Below are 25,225 nucleotides of genomic sequence, written 5' to 3' on the forward strand. Positions count from 1 at the left end.
TGCAAACTAGAAAACTTTGGCAGCCATATCAGAGGAAGGGGCAACTCAAGCCATCAAGACATTACCGCTCAACAAAGCACCAGACCCTGATGGATACTCGGCAGTCAGGGACATTAACACCTAAACTGACTTCCCTGCACAAACCTCTAAGGGGCACAGGGCACAATATCCCCTACAATGGAGGAGGCCAAAATGGTGTTATTCTCAAAGCCAAACAAGGACCCTACACAATGCAGGTCAAACCGATAGCTTAGCACTTGACTGGGTGGAATGGTCATTTTTGTTTCAAATAATGGAATAAATGTGTTTTGGCATGATTCAGGCTAATTCTGCTTCTCCATCGATTAGGCTATCAATAAATGCATCACTGTCCCAACCGATATAGATTAAATGCGAAACAGTTGTCCCTTGTCCCTGCTGCTATATGCAATTTATGTGGTGCCCATACGGACTAAAATACGAATGATGGACCATATCAAAGGACTACCATTTGGTTAAGGGGGGGGCACAAAATGATGGCATTAGCGGATGACCCGATACAGTAACAGATCCATACATCAGTACTCAGGATTTTCCTAGAACTGTTTGGGACAATGGCAGGCCAGAAAATCAATGCCAAGAAATCCAAAATGCTAAACGGATCCATGAACGCCACCCAAGTGACTGCATTGCAACACAAAAACTCATACTTCCGCATTCAGATGACCAAATCATTAGCAACACTGTACTTATCAAACAATGTTCCCCTTCTTAAGAAAGTAAAGCAACTGTTGAGCAAATGGGTGGTCTCCTGGTTGGGTAGAGTCAACACAATAAAAATGGTGATCTCCCCAAAACTTATATGTCAGGCTCTGCCGGTCAAAATTCCTCAATCTTTTTTCAAATTGCTACATAAATGAATATTGGCTTTTACATGGAGAAAGCAGAAACCCAGGATTACCAGAAGGGTGATGAGGGCCTCTAGCGGGAAAGGGGTTTGGTGAGCTAGAATCTCCATACATACTACGTGGCGGCCCAACTCAGGATCTTCAGAAAGTGGTTAATTGGTAATGATAAAATATTGTGTAGAATGGACATGGGCGTAGTGTGGAAACCTCTAGATGAACAAGTTACTTACCAACTGTAATGTTCTTTCGATTGGATGTTCCTCCTACGTATTCCTCATCTTAGATCTCGTATCCCAGCTTTGCTGCTTCGGAAAAATGTTCCAGAGGGCGCTGTGTTCGGGGCCGCAGAGTCGTAGTCCCTCGAGGGCCGCCGTCGAGCGTTAACACCATCCACTTTATAAAGGGCTCGAGCCACGCCCGTTACCTCAGTTCTGTTTTTACAGTGTTCACGGTTGCATCAGTTGATCAGGCTTTTAAGTCCTCAGGCTCTTAAGGAAGTTCGAGTGCAACTGGTGCAAACTGTACGGAGGAGTAGGTTGGGAGGGTCGATGAGGAATACGTGGGAGGAACATCAAATCGAAAGAACGTTACAGTTGGTAACTTGTTCTTCGAAGGATTGTGTCCTCCCACGTATTCCTCATCTTAGATAGGCACCCAAAGCAATAAGCATTTGGAGGAGGGAGTACCAGAAAATTCAATCATGGACTGAATGAAGGACAGCTTTTGCAAAGAGTCCTTGATATTAAGTAGAGTCCAAGCATTAATGCTTCAAAGGTGTGCATTGACGACCAGGTGGCTGTAGCACAAATATCCTGCACCGGGACACCCCTCTGAAGAGCCGTGGAAGTTACCATGCCCCTGGTTGAATGAGCCCTTAACCCATCTGGAGGCTCTTTCCCAGCCAATTTACAGCACTCCGAGATTGCTAGAGTTATCCATCTGGATAGAGATTGTTTGGACACTGCAAGGCCCAATTTGTGTCCAGTATACCAATAGTTGGTCACATTATCAAAGATTTGCCAATATGGCAATGTAGAAACAGAGCCCTTTTTGGGTCCAGTCTGTACAATCTTTCCTCTTCCTTACTAGCGTGAGGAGGGTAAAAAGAAGGTAAGGTGATTTTCTGTGGCAGATGGAAATCCGAGATGATCTTAGGCAAGAAAGATGGTTTGACTTTTAGAATAACTTTGTCCCTATGGAAAACGGTACGAGGAGGCTTACAAGAAAGCGCCTGCAACTCACTTACCCTGCGAGCTGATGTTATAGCCACTAACAAAATTGTTTTTAGCGTGAGAAGTCTTAATGGGCAAGAATGTAAAGGTACGAAAGGGGAACACATGAGAAATTTGAAGACTAAATTCAAATCCAAGATGGGCACCTGAAAAGGTGTCAGAGGGTACACATTTGTCAGCCCTTTCAAGAATTGAATGACTAAGGGCATTTTAAAATAGAACACCTCTTCAGAGGAACGTTTAAAGATAGATGGCGCTGCCAAATATCCTTTTATAGTGCCAACTTGGAGCCCCAAGTGTAAGAGGAAAGAAAGTACTGTAGGGGTATTACATAAAAATGGGTCCACATTCTTATCCCTGCACCAGTTACTGAACTTGTTCCAACACCACAAGGATTTTGTTGCTGGCTGCCTGGCCGAAAGCAAGATCTCCATTAAGTCATCCGGGAGGTCTCAATCCATATCTCTCAGCCTCTCAGAAACCATGCATGAAGGCTGAGTGTCTTGACCTCTGGATGGAGAACCAGACCTTCCTCTTGCAAGAGAAGATCCTCTCTTTGTGGAAGACATATTGGAGGACAGATGGGCATGTCCAGAAGGTCCGGGTACCACGTCCTCCTGGCCCAATCCGGGGCAATTAGGATCATGGTTTTCCTGAACTTTCTCAACCTGATTACATGAGGAATTACGGGGACTGGAGGAAACGCGTATAGGAGTGGAAATAGCCAGTCCACCACGAACACGTCCCCTAGAGGTCCTCTTGGGGGAAAATTCCCTTGAGCACTACAGTTCGCACGTCCGGTTGGCACCGGTCGCAAACAAGATTCACTTGAGGGGTTCCCCAAAGGGCAAAGATCAAGGACTTCCTGAGCTAGTTCCCACTCGTGGGAGACTGCTCTGCCTGCTCAGAGCATCCGCCGCCATGTTCAGCTCTCTGGCTAGGTTAACTGCCAATGGAGAGATTCCTTCTTGCATTGCCCAGAACCAGAGCTGCATTGCCTCTCTGCACAGTGGGAGTGATCCTACACCTCCTCTTTTGTTGAGGTAGTACATGGCCACTGTGTTGTCCATCATTATCAGGACATTCTTTCCCTGCACAGAGGGCATAAAAGCCTTCAGCGCTAGTTTGATTGCCTCAGCTCCAAAAGGCTGATGTGTAGTTTTTACTCCGAAGGAGACCAACGAGCGCGGATTGTCACATTTTTGGTGTGGGCTCCCCACCCCTTGAGTGAGGCGTCCGTCACTACCTTTATCTCCGGCCATGATTGCCAAAAATGTTCTCCCTTGAGGATACCTTGATTCCATGCAAGTCCACCATAGAATATCTTGAGCCACTCTGGCCGGGACTCGCAGAAGATCTGACATCTCCCCCGAAAATTGGAACCATTGAGTCCCGAGAGCCCATTGAAGGGCTCTCATCCTCAATCGAGCATCTGGTACCAGAAAAATGCAGGCTGCCATGAGGCCTAGCAACCTTAGAAAATCGAATGCCGGCAGATGTTATGCATTTTGAAACTTTGTTACCATCTGCAAAATGTGGTAAGCTCTCTCCTCAGGAGGTAAGGCTTTCCCTGAGGAAGTATCCAGGACTGCTCCGATGAATTGGAGTCTTTGGCTTGGAATCATTTGTTACTTCTTGTAATTGAGGGAGAAGCCCAGTCTGCCGCCGACAATAAAAGACTGTAACAAAGACATGATGTAGGCTAACGACAATGAGGAACTGTATATTGACTCGGTGTTGCATCCCTCCAAACCCAGGAACATATGGGCAAGGTATAAACAATACTTGACAGAACTAGCAGAGCGGGAATGCCAGGCATTAGAAGGAAGCCAATTGGTGTAAGTTGTAAAACCACTGAAAAGATTGTCGCAAATGTATGTGTTTAACCTGTGTGCAAATATAAATAAAGAGTTAAAAAAAAAAAGAAGTGGCAGGTCATGGCCAGATGTTCCTGGGCTCGTTCGGGTGAACTTGCCCGGATTAGCCAATCGTCCAGGTAAGGGTAGACTTGAATCCCCTTCTCCCGATACTGGCTGCCACTACCGCCATCAGCTTGGTGAAAACCCTCGGAGATCAGCCCAAATGGTAGAACGCGAAACTGATAATGAGAACCGCCAACTGCGAACCTCAGGTTCCTTCTGTGCTTGAGATGGATTGGCACATGAAAGTAAGCATCCTCTAGGTCCAATGAAACCAGCCAGTCCTGAAGCTGAACAGCCTGAAGGATCTGAGAAAAGGTCACCATCTTGAACTTGTAATTCCTGAGGAATTTGTTCAAATTTCTTAAGTCCAAGATGGGTCTCAATCCTCTGTCCTTTTTGGGGATGAGAAAATAAGGGGAGTACCAACTCTTGTTCCTCTCCGCTACAGGTACATGTTATATTGCACCTTTCTCCAGCAGGGTTGAAATCTCCTACACAAGGAGCGGGTCTGGAATTTGTTTTACAGAGTTGACTCCTGGTGGTTGATTTTGAGGTCTAATGAAAAGTAATTCAGTAATCATGGGTCACTATCTCTAGCGCCCAGGCATCTGACGTAATGCCCCGCCATTCATTCAGATACCGAGTGATTCTGCCCCCACCGGGAGTCTTGTGGGTGAAGACCACAAAGTGGTTTTGCAGCGGCTGCAGCGGCTGAGGAGGTAGTAGCCGCTGCTGCGGCTGATCTAGCACTTCTCCCTTTTCCACCACAAAAGGGTTTTCTTTTGGCCTCTTTGACTGACCTGCCACCTTCCTCTTCCAAAAGAGGAGTAGGAACAAAAGGGGTGACTACTCCAGTAAGATAAGCCTGCGCAGGAGTGTTGTTGAGGCTGTCGTATAGCGGCGCCAAGTGATTTCGCTGCCGCTTTTGAGGTCTGCAGCTTCTTCAAGCTCTCGTCTGCCTTGCTGCCAAACAGCCTCAAGCCGTCAAAGGGCATATTGAGTAATCTAGGCTGCACATGAGGTGCAATGCCAGATTTCCTTAGCCATGCAAATCTGCGTAGGACTGTGCTAGATGCCATGGACCTGCTTACACTATCAGCAGTGTCTAGTCCTGACTGAAGGTATTCCTCCATAGCCTCTTTCCCATCTTTTACTATTGCCAGGAAACAATCCTGTTCCTCACCTTCGGGAATGTGTTCAGCCGCTGATGTCATACAATCCCACAGGGTGAATGTAAATCTTGCTAAAGTGCAAGTTACATTAGTCGATTTATGGGCCATGCTGACCGAAGAAAAAAACCTTCCGGGCCCAAGCGTCAACTTTATCATCCCTGTCTGGTGGTATTGAGGGGTAAGATGATTGCCTAGTGGAGGTTGCAGCTTGTACCACTAGACTTTAAGGGGGGGATGTTTAGATGGGGATTCCGGATCTGATAAAGATGGCCTGTATTTTGCTACAAATGTTTTGTTTACTGCTGAAACAGAATCAGGAGTATTCCAATTTACCATCACCCTTTTTTGTAGTGCCTTATGGACAAAAGGACAGGATCTTTTAGAGGACCCTCACTCATGATGTCCGCTCAGAGGAGAAAGACCTGTGACGTCACTTTGGCTTCTCAGACGAAGAGGATTTCCTCGAGCGCCTCTTCCATCTCGACCTCATCGACCCATGTCAAGATTTGACTCAATTCTCCCGAATCTTTTTGTCTTTTAGAAGACTTGTAAGTTTCCTCCCCCTCCCAAAGAGCCTTATTGGACATGGCCTGACAGGAACTGCAATAGTCAACCCGATGGTCTGGGCTGAGACACCAGAGGCAATTCCGATGGGGGTCGGTTATTGACATTTTCCTACCACACTTCTGACATTTTTTTAACACTGTCTTGGGTGTGGTGGGAGTAGATGATGAGGACATCGTCGAGAAAAAACCCTGATGTGCAGGACACGAAAAAGTTGCTTGGAAAAACCTAACTGAGGTAACGGGCGCGGCTCGAGACCTTTATATAACGGACGACGTTGACGCTGGCACTCTAGGGACTATGACTTTGCAGCCTCGAACACAGGACCCTCTGGTGACATTTTTTTCCCCCAAGCAGCAAAGCTGGGAGACAACATATCTAAGATGAGGAATACGTGGGAGGACAATCCCTTTGAAGAATTGTTATGGTTACCTTACACCGAAAGAACAAAGGAAATACATAAAAGTGCGCTTAAGGCCCTGGTGGACGGGCTTTGGGATGAACAGGTCAGACGGATAGTGATCACCTCGTTCACATCACCTTTCACCTCGTATTTAAAAACCCTCAACTTATCACAGGTGTAGAATGGGGAGTATCTAAACAGTGGAAAGGGAGTAGATGTTTGAGACTGCGGGATATGACCCAAAGCCAAAACATTAAGCCGTTTGAACAACGCAAAGTAGACTTTGGGATACAGGAAACAGATTCAGATATCTGTAACTTCCACAATGGTTGGTTAATCCGATGGTGAAAGCAGCAGTCCCTAGACACTTCACACCAATCGAAAAAATAGATCACCACCAATCCAGGGGAGAGAAAACTAGTGTTAGCACTCAAATTAAGGTCCGACAACCCTGTGAACCCAACCTGGCCATATATGACAATGGGAAACAGCACTAGGTCATTTGATCAAGAGAGCAGTGGGAGAATCTATGGGTAGATGACCCTAAACTTACTAGGGCGATCCAGATCCAAGAGATGTGGTTAAAAGTGATTTTTTCTTTGGGGAAACTGCATAGATTAAACCAAACTCATCTCTAATGTTGGAGGGGATGCGGGGCATAGGAGATTGGGGACATATTTGTTGGTCATGCCCCAAATATACACAATTCTGGGTAGATGTGTAGGGCAGACGGTGGAAATATTTGAAATACAAATGACGGGATATGGAACATGGCATTCTGGGACTCAAGTCACACAGAAAGACATGACCCAGTATCAAAGGAAAGCATACGATACTGTCTCAGCGGTACTGCCGATAGCCCAGAGATGGAAACAATCTGACCCGCCAGGAGAACAAGTCTGGATCTCAAAGATATGGAACTCCGTAGGTCTGGAAAGGTTAACATATTCCCTTCAGGGGGAAACAAGCTCGATTCAGTACAGATTGGGGAACAATATTGTCCTCCTTACATAATGACTATAGGGTATCCATGTGCCCACAAAGAATATTTTGGGTAGAACACAAGTAAAGGTTCTGATATATACGAATATGGCTGATCTCAAACTGGATACGTGAAACGGGGGGGCTGCGAGGGGGCAGAATGGGTGGAGTTGGGGACAGTGGGTTAAAGAGAAGTTTTGATTTCTGTTGTATATTAGAAAATCTAACAAGAATAGGTTTAAAATAAAAGCCACTCTATTCAGACACCACTTGGTTCAACAAAAATTACTGGGCAGTCACTTCTGTGATGAATACGATCGAGTCATCACTTCTTTCCCAGCAGCGATCTCTCACGATTTGGCCAGGAGAGAGCAGCCGCTACCTGATCCTGACCCTGGGGGCGACTATATGTGTCATGATCTCTGCTTCCAAAAGGTCAGGGTTTTCCCAACTCCCTTGGAAGCAGATCCATAACCCAGGTTCCGAGTGCCAACCAGTCCCAATTGGGACCTTTTGGACCCAGTCCTGGCGCCAGTGGCACCAGGCTCATAAATATGCCCAGTCCCAGCGCTGGAAGCGCCGGGCTCATAATGCTTGGGTGGACTTACCTGCAGCAGACCATGCTGCTTACTTGCCTGCCAGTTGAGCCTCTGATCCTCTTCTGTTTGGAACTACTTTTCCTGTTGGGTGGGGCAGGAGCCACTCCCTAGATTCAGAACACTGGAACTCTTCTGGAAAGCAGGAACTCTTTTCTTACCTAGGCGTGGCTGTGGAAGGAGACACCTAAGCACTACAGGAGGCTATTTAAACCACACCCGATGGATGAATCTTGCTTTGTGTTATTCTGCATCCTCTGCAGCAGAACGCTCATCGTGTCTTCTGCATCTGATCCTGGGCCTAAGGAAAAAGGCTTACCATCCTGAATCCAGTCTTCAGCAACACCTATAAAGACAAGAAAGAACAGGTTAGCATTACGGTCTTCAGTGACAGCTCTTCACTTACCTGGTCCATCGGCTGTCACCAACGCCTCGCGCTGCATTCCGGCATCTGAAAGACAAAGGCTTACCTACTCTTCGTGCGCTCCGGAGGTCTTCACACTGCATTCCGGCATCTGAAAGACAAAAGCTTACCAACTCTTCGCACGCTCCGGAGGCCTTCGACGCTGCATCCCGCATTGGAAAGACAAAACAAGGTGCGTTTAAAGACATTGGGGATCTTTAATACTCACGTGCCATTACTCCTTTCCACATCTCACCCAGTGGGTATTCCGGCACCCTGCAGTCGCTCCGAACTTGTACCTGCAAAATAAAAAGACAGTTAGAGCGCATCGTGAAGCAGGCAACAAGCGCTTACTTACGTGCTTCCAGGCGCTTCTATTCATCACACGGGCTCCATCTTCAACTCACTTCAGCCCGTCATCCGCCATTGCCGGAACCCTGCAAAACAAGAAACATCATTACTAAAGACTTTAAAGACATTAGAATTACTCGAAACTTACCGTTCGTGCAGTAAACGACGGACAGCAGTCCTCTGAAGTCAAGAGGCCTGCTCCCCTTATCCAGTGAAGAAACTGGTTACAGCACCCTGCCCCGAGGCAGATGGAGAGCACGGCGTTCACTTACCTAAGGTGAGAGCGTTAACCTTTGGAGTTCTACAGGAGAAGAGAAAGGGAAGAAGAGAGAGACATTCAATAACCCAGTTCCTTAATCCCATATTTTCTATCTGCAGACATCTTACCCTTCGCGTCAGACATACAGTGCACAGAGGTCCAGCCCAAAGAGCCAGCCGTGTGTTACACATCACCTTTGAAGATACGGTATACGCCCAGTCAAGACCGGCGCCTCTACGGGAATCAGGTGAGCGTTACAATATGATCACATGGGGATGGGGAAGCCCTTGGGCAGTGGGGTGGGGGCCGTCATGACATCAGAGGACATGGTATCCCCTTTTCCTTATGAGGACACCCCCGTCATTCCCCATGCCTTAATGGCATATGGTCATACCTACCCTCACCCACCTAGGAAAGGTACTGGAAACTGTCACAGGATCCATATACATGTCCTTAAAAATCGAACTTGCCTTTTAAAAATCACCCAGAACACCACGTTTTCAGACTTTGCATTCAAATTACCAGAAACGGACTACTATTGCCCTAAAAACAAAAGTACTGCGACTAAGAAGATGAGCCGAGTAATGAAGTTCACTGCGAGCCAGGAACACACGCTGCACTCTAGTTGTTGCAAGAACAAGCCTGATGCCAGGAGATTGAATCCGGCAGACCAGCTGACACAGACTGGGTGGAGAACACTGCTTCTCTCGGTGCTGACCAAGGATCCGTGGGGCTGGAGCTGTGTCCGTGGAGACAACCGGCTCGCTGAGAAGGAAGAAGCGAGTGGATTGTCAGGGGAGTATGCAGCGAGAACGCGAGGAACAAACGGAAGGCTTCTGGCTGCTCACAGGTATGGAAAAGCCACCTCCACACCACCCAAGCCCAGGAAGACGCAGAACAGCTGAGCAGGAGCCGCAAGAGGCAGAGATGCAGAGGCAGTGAAAGGGAGCAGAAAGCCAAAAGATCGCCACAGACTTGCCGCGCAAGAGCCATCCTATGCCAGAAAGAGCTAGCAAGTCCGCCCGAGGGAATAGGAGACACTGGGGTGAATTAGTAATCTTGCCCAAACCAAATTATCATGAATTAAGCAAATAAGAAGAAACACGTCAATGTTTCTTAAAGAGACAAAACAGAATAAGTATAAGAGACTATCAAGTTTGGGTGTGCACAAAGCGCACACACACGAGAAAAGCCCCGGCTGAAAAGTATACCAGGCATTGTCAAGTTTAACAGCATATAAAAGACAGTACCCAACGGAGTCCTGGTAACGATACATCAGGACTAGCAAAAGGCTGTGGAACCATAATAAAGTGGAGAGAAAACCTGACAGGAAAGTACACCAGGTATCCTACCAAGAACAGCCAAGTTGTTTTCTATACTAGTTGTGGTGTTGATGAAGAGGAACTGATATTCTTGTATATAAAACAGTGAAGAGAAATCCAGAGTAAGGAAACCATGCTCTGAAACAAGAAACTCTACCCTTCTGTAACTTGCGTTGGAGGTACACATTCTTTTTATTTATTTTTTTATAAATGTGTACTCTACTAAAGGCCAAAGACCATTTTCCCCCTTTTCAGCTGAGAGTTGATTTTTAGAATGTGATGGCCAGAATAGTACTTTGGACACAGGACGGTTTTGCTTTGAACATTCGGACATTGACAGACTCAAATTCTGGGCAGGGAAACACCTCTTAGCGCAGTAACAGAAAGGAATTTTCCAACCCCCTTTTATTTTGATAAAAGTCTTTGAACAAAACCATGAATACCTTGTGTCCGAGTTTCATTCCTAGCTCAACACACTGCACTTAAACAAGGACACAGTGCTACAATGTCATACCAATGACAGTTGTAGCCTATACAGAAGACCTTTGCCATTGACATTTTTCCTGCACAATTGGTACGATGTAGGAGACGTGTGCAAAGATTGAGCTACGGCTCTTCTCAGTCTCTGATGAGTTGAACTGGTAATCTTTTGCAAACGTCCTTACTGTTTTGGGGTGTCTGGCGCTCACCACTGTAGTCCCTAACCTGTAACACATATTTTGCCTTTTTGTCTCTTTCTGGAAGGAAGGAAGTAAGCCTTTCCTGCTTTGGTGCTGTGCCATGCTCATGGATGTTCCCCTTTGTGACCCAGCTATTACAGGCATTACAGAAAATAAGGATGCAATATTCCCCCTCTGGTTCTAATCAACCTCATATAGGAAGAGCTAAAGCCAGGTACAAGCATGCAGGTAGATGATTCACTTTATGTTCTGTGACCAAAAGGTTTATTGTACAGTGAAGGCAGTTGTGGCCCTCCTAGGAACTGTGGCAAAATTGTACAAACAATGTCCCTACAGGATATTTGACAAAAATAAACACTTACCTGTGGAGCAGTCAAAGTCCTCAATGGTAAGTAACTTTTCATTTTCAAGAAAACTTGACAGGCTTGCACTATTGTCACAAGCGGCTCGCCGAGCTTCATCTGACAGAAGTTTACACTGAGGTGCATTTGCTGTCTACAATAAAAAATTAAAAGTTATCGTAATCTAACATTCAAATTCCTCCCAATACCGCAATAAAAAAGTAATGTAAATGTGATCCATACAGCTAACCATGTGTTGCATTAATGAAATGACCTTAAAATCCTAATGCTCTGTACTGGTTACCTTCTTATGAATCAAACATACAAATCTATGCACATGAACGGGATAACTGAACACTTTCTACACATTTCTTTACCATGAAGCCAATTTTAAAACACATTTATCTTTTTGAAAAAGATATATAGGATATGTGCAGTTGATCACTTGTGTTCACAGAGGAGACCACGAAGAGCAGTGCTACCAGAGGACCTTCTATCCACCGGTGACAGGTCAGAAATGTGAGGCAGACAACATTGGGATGATTTTTCAAAATACCCCATTTTATTAAATTATGAATGTTATCAAATGCAACAAAACTAACAGAAAACACATAGGATATCTGGCTCTCACACTTAAATACATAATGAAATATATGGCAATTCATTGTAACATCAGCAATGATATTCTCAGTCTTTCATGTTAAACTAGGTGAATTCCCTTTCCCCATGTTTCAAGGTAAAGTTAACTCCAATATTCAACAAAAACAAAGAAGGAAAATCCGGATTTAATAGTCTCAATTCAGTCCTTCGCTCCATCAATGTCAAAGTAATGTTTTGCTAACCAAAGTTCAAACAACTGAAGAGCTGCTCTTCTTGGTGAAATACAGAATTTCCACTTCATCAAAATAGTATCAACGTAATTCCCATCCACGATGCTTTGCCACAACTTCCAGCTGTCCAAGAAGAAATATAAGATTAGGAGTTACGATTTGCATCTTGGTCACGATGACTTCACAGCACTTTGACCACTACTTCAGCAATTTTCAACTTTGAGCAACTTCTACTAGAGTTCACCATGAGGGTTTACTCCTCTGACCCATAGTATTCCAACTTCCACTGTGCTACTGTAGCAGTCATGCCCTGCCTGGACGATGTACACAACCTTTAACGACCCGCCAGTCCGAGCTAAGGCAGGTCCCAGCAAAGTGAGGGTCTCAGCTCAAGCTGTGAGCCGTTAAAGGCTGTGTTCCACCTGCCAGGCTGGGCATGAAAGCCCTTTGCAACCTGGGGTTCTTCCAGGGTGCAAATGGCTTTCACAATTTTGCCTCGGGAGATCGGATGTAAAAAAAGTTGAAACATGAATGCTGCCATATGGAAAGAGGACAGTCCCTTTTCCATGTTCATGGTGGCGGCCAGATGGAGGATCTCGGGACCCGGAGCACAATCCTCCAGGTCCTGCAGTGAAGTGGAGGGGGTGGGGAGGGCAAGTGGGACATTTTGGGGCAGGAGCAACTGGGAGAGGGTCCCTGTTGCCTCCCCACAATAGGGAGTTGGGGGGAGGGGGGGAACCACCCGGGGAAAGGTCTCCGGTGGCTAGGACAGCGGGCAGTGATTGTGTAATCTCACCCACTGTTCCAGTCACCAGATTGGCTGAGTGCCGTGCAAATCAAGTATCCAATCTTCTGACAACCAGATACACCACCACAGCTTCAGAATGACACTTTAAGGTACTTCAACACCTTCAAGTAAGCAAAGCACTCTTCCTCAGAATATTCCTTTTCCAGAGGGGCAGCTTCTTTGCCTCTTGTCTGTCTGCAACAACCACCGAGAATGGCCTTCAGGACGCTTCTTTCCTCTTCCTATTGGCTTTGGCAATGTAGGTTGAATCAGCTTCAAAGAATAATAAGTAGCAAGCTACCCTTCCGCAACCTTGCCTTTAACCCTCCGTTAGCCAGGATAATTACCCAGAAGCTTTGTTGCCACTCTCTTGGCTTTAGGCAAGGCTTGCACACTCTTGTTTTAGGCAATGCTGATATTCTATTTGGCTCACAGTAATATTGAAGCCAGTTTTTGGCTCTGGGAAAGGCAGAACTCCATCTTAATTGGGGAAATACCTTGTTCACTCTCATCTTGGGCAATGCTTGCTCTTTCCAACTTAAAATAACAATGTTGGAACACTAACTTCGATTGTTGGAAGTGTTTAACTGATTCAGTCAAGATTCAGAGGTCACTCTTCCTCCCGCAATCTTTATTAGGCACACGTGTTTAATAGTTTTAAGTTCAACAATCTTGTTTCACCGCATTTCTTCCTTACGCGACTGAAAGAATGTTTGTTCACAAGCGAGTGCTACAATTCAAGTGTTCCATTGTTAGGTAAACAGCTCCACTTAGCATCACTCTCCCTCATACACGAGTGATCATATTTCTGGATACTGTCGCCAGCAGTGTTTGCACAAGGAATCAGAGTGCTCTGTTGGATTCACCAGCTTCTGTATTACTTTTTTCGCAGGCTACACAATTAAGACTTCTGGCTTCACTTTGGACCCACATCCTTCCCCCCCCCTGAAGGCTTTCGGGTCCGGCCATGCAATCAAGGATCCCCTCTCGCTCCTGAGACTCTCGGCTCCACAGCAACTTCTGGCCACTGTCTACAACACGCTACCTTCAGCGCAATCTCTACAAGTAGGCTCACATGGGGAAAGGCAGTCTTCCTTCCGTTGCGCAACCTCTGCAGGTCAAAGTTTGGGGGAACAGGACCCTCACAGGTCAGGCAGGTGAAATCTGCTGTATCGAGTCCCCAGCCTCCCTTTGGTTCTCCCACTTCTGCCTGGATTCCCAATACTGTGCCTTCATCCTTCGGCTACTGCTGCATACACTCCAGCCACAGTTCCACCTCCTATTTTCCTGCACCTGAGGGGGCCTTTTAAGCCTCTCCGCTTCCCTCAGGTGTGGGCTTTCAAGTTGAATTGCCTGACTGCTACTGCAACATAACTTCATCCCTATTCCTCGTCCCAGTACTGATAAGATTATGGGACTTGTAGTCCCCAACAACAGAACAAGGTCTTTTTGACAACTACTTGGTTTTAAGGGTATATTTATTTCTCTTAAACGTATTTAGGGAAGAATTATTGGAATTCATTGGTAAAGAGGAAAACAGTTTATTCAAGGTAACATTGTAAGATTGTAGTCCAATAGATTGGACTACTGCAACTCCGTTTCTGGGCACATCAACTAAAAACATGGATAAGCTTCGGGCTATCCAAAACAGCGCCCTCTGTGCAGCATTAGGCATCCCCAAAAGGGAACAAATCACTATGGCCAAGAAACAGGCACACTGGCTACCCATCAAAGAGCACGTCCTATTCAAGACCCTCACCCTAACACAAATGTGTACACCAAACTGCCCCCTTATCTGGACCTAAGAATTCACCTATCCTCCAACAGACCAATCAGAACCCCCTACTCCAACATGCTAACAGTTCCCAAGATCAATACAGCCAGAGCAGGTGGAGCTAGCTTCCCCTACCATGCTGCTCAGCATTGGAATGCACTTCCTCCTTCCCTCAGAGCAGAAAAGTCACACCTCACCTTCCGCAAAGCAGTCAGATTACTCTTTCGTCTAAATCCCCAAAACATGCTACCACCTGTTTCATGTTACCTATTGTCTAAAAATACAAAACTTTCTAATGTATGTAACCAATCGAAAGCATCCAACTAAAATGTATCCAACCCAAAGGTGTCCATGGTGCTCCTTGCATGTAACAGTGCCTCAATGCCCTCATGGGCTGTTTGCACGCTATACAAATTTAAATAAATGATTCCATTCCGTTATACCTTTGGGAGAAAGGGGTATTTTAACCTTAGGGGCCTCAAATGATCTCTCCTTTTTTGTTTGTTCAGATTTCATGTCAACTGTGCCCATAGCCAAAGAATTTATATGTGGTTCAGGCAAATCAAAACAATAGGCCATTACATGTTTTGGATCTTTTAAAAGGCTCTACCTTTTAAAGGATGAAAACCGTGCCTCATCCCATAGGATCTCGCCACCGCTCCAGGCTTAGTCTCCTCCCAGGTGATCCTCCCGCAGTACACCACCCCCAAGGTCAGAATCAGGAAGAATGCCTTTCCCTGGCCACCTGGGAGGAGACTATGGGCAGGGTTTTTGTGAGGGATCCCTAGGATTCATCATACCCTCACCACCCTCCACCTCCCAGTCCTCCACTACAGTAGCACAACCTTCAGGTTCTTTTGGATGGATTGTGTTCAAGACACCCTTTCACAATTGTTCTCCCTATTATCATTTGTGAAGTGAAGGCGGGTGGTTTGTTTAGGATTAGAATGAAGATGCCAACGACTGAAAACTAAGACAAGACTGCTTTGTCTTAATTTTCAGTCGTTGCAATGCAATGATTACATTGGAGCTTCATTAATGATCAGTCCATGAACAAATAATTAAGCCACATTTCCAAATCTCAGTTAGTACTTGATGAAAACATGCAATTACCCTACAAATGTTTGCCATGTATGCAACACATAGGGATGTCCAGATCCATGGTCTGTAATTGGTGGACTGTGTACTGTGGCGGGTCAAAAGGACAAGGACGCATGACTTCCATTTTGGAAGATTCCTTAATAAAAGAAAAGTGAACAATTCTGAATTCCGCCATAACAGTGGGTTTTCCCTACCTAACACAAGCTAACTCGGGTGCTAGTCAGTCGTCAATGACTTCAAAAGGAAGATCTGTCCTCTGTCCAAATCTAATCTGAGCTATCCCTGTCACTACCGGAACTGTGCCTTTAGTTCGAAGAATGGCTGCCTTCTCCTGTGGTCTGCTTTTCAGCAAGCTCTCTTTAGTAAAGTATTTGGTAGCTCTTGATAACTCCTTTGATGAGGTCATAATTCACATATTGGGCTTCGCAATTTCTATACAGTGTACTTTACACTTGGTTTCTCCTTTCCTAGATTTTTCTCTACTCAGTGCCCACTTCATTTCTTGGCTGGGCCAAGTATGACTGTTCAGAAAATGATTATCGCTCTCCACCACCACTTGGCACTAACTGGGACAAGTATAAGGGCTCCAGTAATGATTCTCACTGTCCCCTACCTCTTTAGTCTTACTGGAACAAGGAGTGTACCAGATTCTTAACTTTCTCTGTTACTCTGTATGGAGACCAGTAGGAGCGTTCTCATATAGATTTCCACTCTTCTCCAGCAACTTTAACTTTATGTCCCCAATGGGACGCATATGATTTGTCCCTTCATTATTCTCGGTATCTCTGCCGGGTCTCCCACCTTCCCAGTTACATTCAGTTCTCTAGGCCAGCATCACTTGGCCTGCGTTCAGGACCGGATCCTCTCCGGTTTGTCAGGTAGGCTTTTAGGTTCTCACTTCCTTCCTCTTTGCTGAATACTGGTAAGTGGTCTCAGCGTTCTTATTTGACTTTCCAGTCCACTGACTCTCGGTCACGACGCCACTTCGGATTCAGTTTGCTCGTCTGAGGCTTCCCTCCAGCGTGTCCCTCTCTGCTTCAGTGTTCCCCCACACAGCTGATTTGAAGCTTGCAGGCTTCTAGCTCTCCCAAGAATCCACCTCCTCGATTTATGACGGAGTGCTGGGACTTCCCCTGCAGAGTGTCAATGTCCTTCTCTGTCAGATGAGTACTCTGTATTACTCGCATGATCATAACCTCAAATTAAATAAGTATTCTTTTTCATGTCACTTAAGTTTTCTACATTACAATAGCAAACATCGGTTTGCTCCTCATGTTTTCTTTAGTCCGATATTAGTGAGGAGTTATGGAGGAGGGAGTTCCTCTTCAGAACGGGAGTCTTTATCCCCCCAGGGGGAAGTTTCAACCAGTGAGGTCATGCATCCCTCTACCCATGGGGAGGGCATCACGTAGCAAGCTAACCTCCCTAGCCTCACAAGGAAATGCTCCCTGCTGGGTAGCAGAAAGGGAATCCAGCCATTTTGTCAGTGTGCACGTTTAACACCTTTTTCTTAAGTTAATTTTGAAAGACGTCTTATTTCTTTAAACAGGGGAGACCACATTCTGTTACATTTAGTTTTTATTTAAATTTTTCTTCAGCGGTGGACCTAGCCAGGGGTCCCAGACCATATTACAATGTTCAAAGCTCGAAAACAGGGGAAACAAAAGTTAGACATTTTTTTTCAGGATAGGATGATTAGGATAAACAAGTGATAGTAGGGGACGAGGGTGGGGTTATGTTGGGAGAAAGTTTCGAGATTCTTTCTGAAAGCAGTGATGGAGAGTGCAGTGCAAATGTTTAGAGAAAGGGTGTTGCATGCACTGGGTGCCCAATGGGTAAATGCTAGTTTCTGTTTCAATGGTAGTTTGCAGAGTGGAATGCATAGAAAATGCTGGTTGGCTTGTCTGGGGTTAGTGTCGGTGATTGGTTTGAGTTTGCATTGTATTGTAGTTAAAGCCATCCACCACAAAACCCCATCTTACCTTCCGGAGAGACTCCTTGGAGGGCAGTTCTCTAGGGTATGCAGAACCAGAAGAGCTGAGCGAGAGTTGAGGTGATGTGTATATGTTTGGGTAGGTGGAGGATGAGTCTGGCTGCTGCGTTTTTTATGGCTTGCAGGGGTGCAATTATGCTGTTGAGTCCAGTGTGGAGAGCATTCTCGTAGTCCAATTAGGATGGAACCAGTGAATGGACTGTAATGCAGAAGTCATCATGGGGAAGGATGTGCGATATTGCCTGGGAGGTGTAGTGGATTGCATGTTTTGGTGGGAGCAGCAATGTGGGACGTAAAAGAAAGGTGGAGGTTGATGAAGCCAAGAGATTTGACATCTTTTGAGAAGCATGAGTGGGTTTTCTGGAGAGTTCTTCCATCTAGTGAGTGAAGTCTGGTCTGTACTTCGGAAAGAGTTGCGTAAGTACTGCGTTTTGGAAGGGAAGACCTTGAGGAAGTAGGAGGCCATCCAGTTGGTGATGGTGGAGAGACCACGTTTGAGGATGTGGAATTGTGAAGGGTATGAGGTTTGAAAGTATATGAGAGTGGTGTCTGCACATTGGTGGAAAGGGGTGTATGGCAAGTGTCTGTCCAAGGGATTCTACATATAGGTTGAAGCGGGGAGGGGGTGGGCTTGTGGGACCCAGTACTTGACAGGGGTGAAGCCTGTTCAACAAGGTGGTGTAGAGGTGGTGTGTTCTGTTGGGGATTAAAGAGGTGAACCAGTCGAGGACTGTGCCTGAAAATATCCTGTGGCATAGTATGTGGAGTAGAACGTTGTGGATGGTGTCAAAGGCTGCAGAGCGATCAAGGAGTACTAGTAGTGGCGTTTGTCCTTTGTATGTGATGCTGTAGAAGTCGAGGATGTGAAGTGTGGCAGTCTTTGCTGTGTCCAGGTCGACAGCCAGATTGGAAGGTTTTGAAGAGGTGGTGTGTTGTTGGAGTTTGGTAGTGACAAAGTGTTACATGATTCTGGTGAAGAATGGCAGGATGTTAACAGGGAAGTATTTTGCCCGGAGCGGGGCCGCGGGGGGGGGGGGAGGGCGGGGGTTCGATCAATGGTTTTGGCTTCTGTTGAGCCAGAAATTCAACAAGATTACAGTATTTATGGTAAGAGGCTCAGAGGGCCACAGAACAATGGAACACGGTATGTAAAACTAGAGTTCTACCCTTTTGCTTATTAGAGGGAAATTGAAGGATAAATAGAATGCAGGGTTTCAGTAGGTTGGGAACTATTTACTTCCTGCTTTAAACCTAGAAGAGCCTGGTTAGCTTGTCAACAACAGTTACCAGGAGCTACTTTTGGCTCCCCTGGACAACTGATGCCCAACAAATACACCTACGCAGGCCTTGCAAATTCTTAAAAATCCAACCAGACCTGCAGGGCGAATTCCTCATTTTACATACTGAACCGAAGAGAAACGCACTTGGCGACTGTTGAAAAAATATGTACCAGTGCTTTTTGTAAAATGGTGCATGTCATTTGCTCCATCAAGCATGCACAGTGAAACCTCTATTTGCCATTTACTGCAAAAAAAGTGTGTTTGCAGTAATTGAAAAATATGTCTAAGATCCCCATACTCGCCAGCAAGGTCGAGTATCATGCAAATGGTACTCGTCCTGCATAAAAACTACCCGCCAATGCTAGTGGGATAGTAGATTTAGCAAGCCCTGCTATGTGAAATTAACTCTGTGTGTGCCTTTGAGAATCTATAAACATTAGGACACATCTATGACATTTAAAGCATAAGGAGTCATACATGGCCAAAATTATAAGTTTGCATCTTATGTGGAAGTTAGATTTGTGGAATGCTATATACTAGCTCCGGGCTTACCCCAGTGGCAGCTCCTGGTCACTGGTTAATGCTGGATACTGCGATGAATCCGATTCCCCAGTGGTAACCTCTACTCATGTGGCCTGGGGACTGCAGCCACTACCTGATCCTGTCCCTGGGGCGGCAATATGAGCGAGTATCACATGGGAGGAGACTGCCTCCGGGGAGATGAGAGGACTCCGTCTGGAGGGACATGGTATTCCCCCATCTTTCCTTGAGAAGAACACCCCCCCCCATATCTTCCATCCCCCCTGCCCCATGTCTGAAACCCTCATGGCTTATTGCCATGTTTCCACCCCCTTTCCCATGAAAAGCAAGGAAACCCATCTGTTTATACCTGTGAAACAACCTTGCCATTCTGGTGCAATTACCTTTTTCCATTCCACTTATCCACCCATCAAAAAGGATTTGCCATCAAAATGTTTCCTTTGCTCATTCAAAAGCCCTAAATCCATCATTGGACTTCTAATCCCAGAGTTCATAGTTCATCAAGTACTGAGATCAGGGAGAAGAGATTGAGCACTGTGTAATAAAAAAGACTGAATCTAAAGGTGTTACCGGACACACCTGTGCCTGGGACATTTAAGCAGCCCAAACTGAGGAGAGTAAGCTGCTGTGGAGAATGTCTAGAGAACATTGCACCTCCCTGTATGGAGCAGAGACACGAAGCCAGAACCGGTGTGGTGGAGTGGGGCATTGCACCACCAGAGGAAGAAGAAGAAACTGCTACGCTCTTGGAAGCTGCGAGAACCCCAGGCGCTGGTGAAGAGCTCCTGGGTGTTCATAGACGGTGATGATCAGTCTTCTACTGACCAGAGCCAAGAGAGCATCAGGCAAGCTGGGTGGAGGCCACAGATGTCTGCCAAGCAAAGAAAAGCAGACTGCAAGAGAGAATCAGAAGAGATCCCTTTACTGGCCGACTGCGGGAGAAAAAAAACCAACGCAGTCAGACGGGTGAGTCCTCCTGAGACCAACAGTGACACCGGGGCGTATTTGTGTACACACCGGATGAAACCAATTGAGTGTTACTTTCATATGGAAAAGCCAGATTGTGGACATATTGAGAAAACAGTATCTGAATCTGAAACAAACCCTTTTCTAATGTGTAAAAGTACACAGAGCCGATACAAAGCAGTAGAACAAGGATACTATATCAGAAGGCTACATCAAACCTCATATAAAGAACTTTTGGAACGGGCAAGAGACCTGAATAAGTAGCCATCCTGGCAGGGTAGTATACCAGGCAGTGTACTTGACTGACCATCCTCTGAAATGTAGCAGGTGCATTCTTTAGTCCAAAGGGCATTACCTTGAATTGTTAGAGGCCAGCTGGGGTGGAGAATGCAGTTTTCTCCTTGGCATGGTCTGTCAGGGCTATTTGCCAATAGCCTGACGTTAGGTCAAATGTGCTGAGGTATTTGGCTGCACCAAGTTTGTCCACCAGCCACCTGTCCTCGGCAAAGGATGGGCATCAGTCCTTGTGGCTGCATTTAGAGCTCTATAGTCCATGCAGAATCTCAACTCTTTGGATCCTGCCTTTGGTACAAGCACAACTGGGCTAGTAGAGGGCTCTATAACCCCGAGATCAAGCATCTTGTTCACCTCATTCCTTATGTGAGATCTTACATTGTCTGGCATTCTGTACCCCCTGCTTTTGACGGGCAAACAGTCACCAGTGAGTATGTCATGCTGGCCCCAAGGGGGTCAAGCCTGGTGAAAGTGAGAACAGGGAGGCAAACTGATTTAACAGTACCTCCTCCTCCCTCCTCCCTCCTCCCCCCCCCCGGTCTAGAGACATAAGCCTTTAAACGGTTGGTGTGAAAGACTCTGGGAGCCTCCTTAGGATTGCCTAAATCCACCAGATAGTTTACCTCTCCAAGTTTACCCACAACCTTGTAGGGTCCTATCCATTTGTCCTGAAAGGCCCTCTGCCTTGTTGGGACCATAACAAGAACAAGCTGGTCTTGAGTGAACTCAACTATGTTAGCCTTATGGTCATGCCAATGCTTGACCAGCCCTCAAGTTATCACTTGCCTCTGCCATCATGTGTGACATTCTCCTCCGGAGACCTATCACATAGTCACTCTGACTGGCTTGGGGGAAGGAGCACTCTTCAACCCCTCCTTAATCAGGGTCAATGGACCTATGACTGGATGGCCATAGAGAAGTTAGAAGGGACTGAATCCTACTCACTCCTGAGGGACTTCTCTATATGCAAAGAGAAGGCATGGCAGTAGAAGGTCCCACTTTCTTCTAAGGGGTTCTTCTAAAGCACATGCTCTTCATAGTTCTGTTAAACCTCTCTACCAACCCATTGGTTTGGGGATGGTAGGCAGTTGAGAATGTATAAAGGACTCCACAGGTTTTCCACATGGCTTGCATGTAGTGGGACATACAATTTGATCCAGTCAGATATTCCCTCCTTAGGAAAACCTACTCTGGTAAAAATACCAAATAGGGCCTTAGCCACAGCCAGAGACGTAACAGTCCTCATAGGCATGGCTTCAGGAAATCTAGTGGCATGGTCCACTACAACCAGAATAAACCTGTTGCCTGAAGATGTGGGTGGGTCAAGAGGACCATCAATGTCAATCCCAACCCTATCAAAAGGAACTCCCACCACTAGGAGAGGCACCAAGGGTGCCACATTCTTGGCTCCACTCTTGCCAGAGGTTTGGCAAGTATGGCAGTTTCTGCAGAATTGGTCTACTTCTGAACCCATCTTAGGCCAGTAGAAGTAAAGAGCCTTTCTTTGGTCTTCTTAAAACTTAAGTGACCAGCCAAAGGTACCTCATGGGCTAACTGCAGAAACTGGAGTCGGTTCACTAGAGGTACTACAAATCGCTTGCAGTCTCCAACGGTTGACTCAGTTGGTTCACTGTAGAAGAGGCCATCCTCCCAGTGTAGCCTATACTTCCCAGGCTCAGTCCCATTGAGCTGAGAAGCTGCCTGTAGGCGAAGATCTTCTAGGGTAGGACACTCTCTGTCCTTTGCTGAAGTCTTCCCTGTTGGGTCCACCTTCTGCCAGTAAAGACTGCAGCTCAGGATGGTCAACAGGGTCAAGATCTCCTACCAGAGCAAGATCCTCTTCTAGATCCGATTCCTCAGTATCTAGCTGAACCATACCGGGTTGAACCTCCCACTCTGCCTCAGCTGGTGGAGGAGTCACAGATGTGACTTTGGACAGTCTTGGAGATGTCCTTCTGGGCACAGGAGTGCTCGATGGTTTCTTGCTGGCAGACTTGGGTTTCCCCTGTCTCTTTCTGACCTGCAACAGAAGTAACTAAGTCCTGTGGACTTGGGGTGATAGTTTACTGTATTATGTCCCCAGGAGAGCCTCTCAAGGTTCTCTCCCTTGCAGACCTAGTGAGCTCCTGCTTCCTTCTGCTGGGGGGCCTGGGGGTACTACCCACACAGCTCCAAGAGTTTTAAGGTCATTACCCAACAAGACCCTCCCATTTACATTATTTTGAACACTTACAGGTATTCTGACAGTCATGTCATTACACTGGATGAGAGCTGGTAACTGGGGAATCATTTGCACAGGGCCTCCAGCTAACTTGGTTAGGTGTTTGGGTGCCTTAGCAACATCCTCCACCTTGAAAAAACATTCATCAACCACAGTTATGCTGGCTCCAGTGTATCTGATGGCAATGGGTTTCCTGACCATTCACAAGAACACTATCTTTGTAATACTCTTTAATATTATCTGGGATTGAGTTATAGATATATAAGTTCTGTTGTTCCCAAAGACCCAAGGACATTAAAGAAACACTAGCTGAGAGTTTCATGGGCTTATCGGCTAGTAACTGAACGTTTCCACTGGCTATAGATACTTCATCCACTTGGGAGAAGGCTAAGGAGAGTGTTGATCCCTGAAGGTTTACCCTTACACCTGGGATCTCCCTTCACATGGCCAGGTAACCCACAAACAAAGCATTTCCCAAATGCTCTTTGGAATGGGGTTTGTTCTGACCTCCATCTGGTGTGGAACCAGGTGGTACACTAGCCTGATGCGGTTTACCTTGTGGCTTACCCTGGTTATGTTTGGGGCTCTCTTTTGGATTGGAATGATTGGAATTCTCTTTGTTGTCTTTCTTTGGCTGCCTCCCCACATCCTTTTTCTGAGTAGCCCCAGAATCCTTGTGAGTAGCCCTGTTGGCAACCGACAAGTCGGCAGCCTTCGCAAACTTCTTAGGATATATCTCCTTTGAATCAGCCAAGTGCTGTCTAAGCTCAGGAGAGCAGACATCAAAAATAGACTCCAACATTACAAGATTCCTCAAACCTTCATAAGTGTTCACTTTGTAACCCTTAACACAGCCATCTAAGTTTTTCAAACATTCACACACCCAGGTAGCCCAAGGGGTACCATCATGCTTTGAGGGTGCTAAACCTCTTAAGATACTGGGAAAGGGTCTTCCCAAACCTAGCCATTAATGCTAGTTTCACACACTCAATCCCGTTTATCCTCATCCCCCTACTACATTACAGCATCACTTGCAACAGAGGGAAGCCTAGAGAAAAGCCAAGGAATCAACTGATTCCCTGAGATACCTTGAATCCAAACATTGTTAACCAATCCAAAACAAAGGTTTGTCTCATACATACCAATCACCTCCTTCGGCATACAGGGTCTCTTAGGACTGGAAGACCTAGAGAACTCTGGGCGAGAAGCATTTTCTACAGACAATTTCTTCATCTCTAGTACATGATTCAGCTCCATTTCTCTGAGCCTTAACTCCTGATGTTTTATGGCAGTTTGTGCATCAATACGTTTCACTTCTAATTCAAGTCTCATTTTCTCTAGTGCAAGAAACTCAGAAGTGTAGGACCTGTGGGGGTCCCTGTGGATAGAGGCTGTGCATTCTGAGCAGGCAAAGGAGTTGTAGGGTTTCCTAGCAAGGACTCATCTACTTCTTCAAAATTAACACTCTCAGAATCAGAAACATCAGCATCCACATTTGCTGGGGGGGTAGGCCCTTCTGACCCACTCCTCAGACTTTGTTTTTCTATTAACTTTGCAATCAATTCAGATTTCTTTCCTTTACCAGAGAGACTCCTCTCCCTAAACATGGTTCTCAAAACCTCAGCAGTGTAGTGTAAGAGACCCTCTTCAGTGTAGTTTCCCCGTATTTGACATGATTTCTCAGTTATATAGAATTAGTGGTGTTATCCTTGTGGTTAGTTGAACCCAAGCAATAGCAGCACTAAGTGTAATCACTACTTCCAAATCCTCACCGCTGTACACGAGTGTTAGGCAGAATCCTGTGCAGTGCCCTTAGGGACCACTACACACAATTAAGACTAGAGGTGGCAATACAAGTTTTACCTTTGGTACAAGCCTGTACTATGTTAAAGTGGTAGCAGTAGCAGAGCAGCCAGGCTTATCTCAAGAGTATATGAGTAGTAGCAGAGATTACACAAAGGGACCACAATTACTGTGACTCAAGCAAACACTGACTCAAGGTTTCAGGTAGAAAAATATAAGTACATTAATTTTTTTAAACCATTTGTTATAAACACAACACTTCTATTAAATTCAAAACCACATGTAAAATATACTACAACTAACCAATTCACTTTGTATGGTATGACTCAAGGTAAGTACCCTGTGTTTGAAAGGACCGGTATTATGAAACGAGACACGTTACCGTGAATACGATTGCGATCACATTTTGACAGTTCGGTCTACTAAATAAACAGGTATCCGTGACAACAAAGGCTATCGGGGCAAAAACACACTTAGCACCTGACATACCCAGAGGGAGCTGGAGGCAAAAATCATAGGCAAT

General features: G+C 45.9%; 1 protein-coding gene across 5 annotated transcripts in view; it reads right to left on the bottom strand.

Annotated features, from left to right (window-relative positions):
- The window catches only part of CEP192 (centrosomal protein 192), a 2,773,731-nt gene that overhangs the window by 2,363,352 nt on the left and 385,154 nt on the right, over positions 1 to 25,225 (bottom strand). For all 5 annotated transcript variants that reach the window (XM_069620824.1, XM_069620822.1, XM_069620821.1 and 2 more), the window contains exon 6: positions 11,135 to 11,267. In XM_069620824.1, coding sequence (XP_069476925.1) covers positions 11,135 to 11,267 — 133 coding nt within the window. The remainder of the gene's footprint in view (positions 1 to 11,134; positions 11,268 to 25,225) is intronic.

This window comes from Ambystoma mexicanum, chromosome 5q, assembly GCF_040938575.1.
Source record: "Ambystoma mexicanum isolate Mex_15411 chromosome 5q, UKY_AmexF1_1, whole genome shotgun sequence".
Taxonomy (NCBI): domain Eukaryota; kingdom Metazoa; phylum Chordata; class Amphibia; order Caudata; family Ambystomatidae; genus Ambystoma; species Ambystoma mexicanum.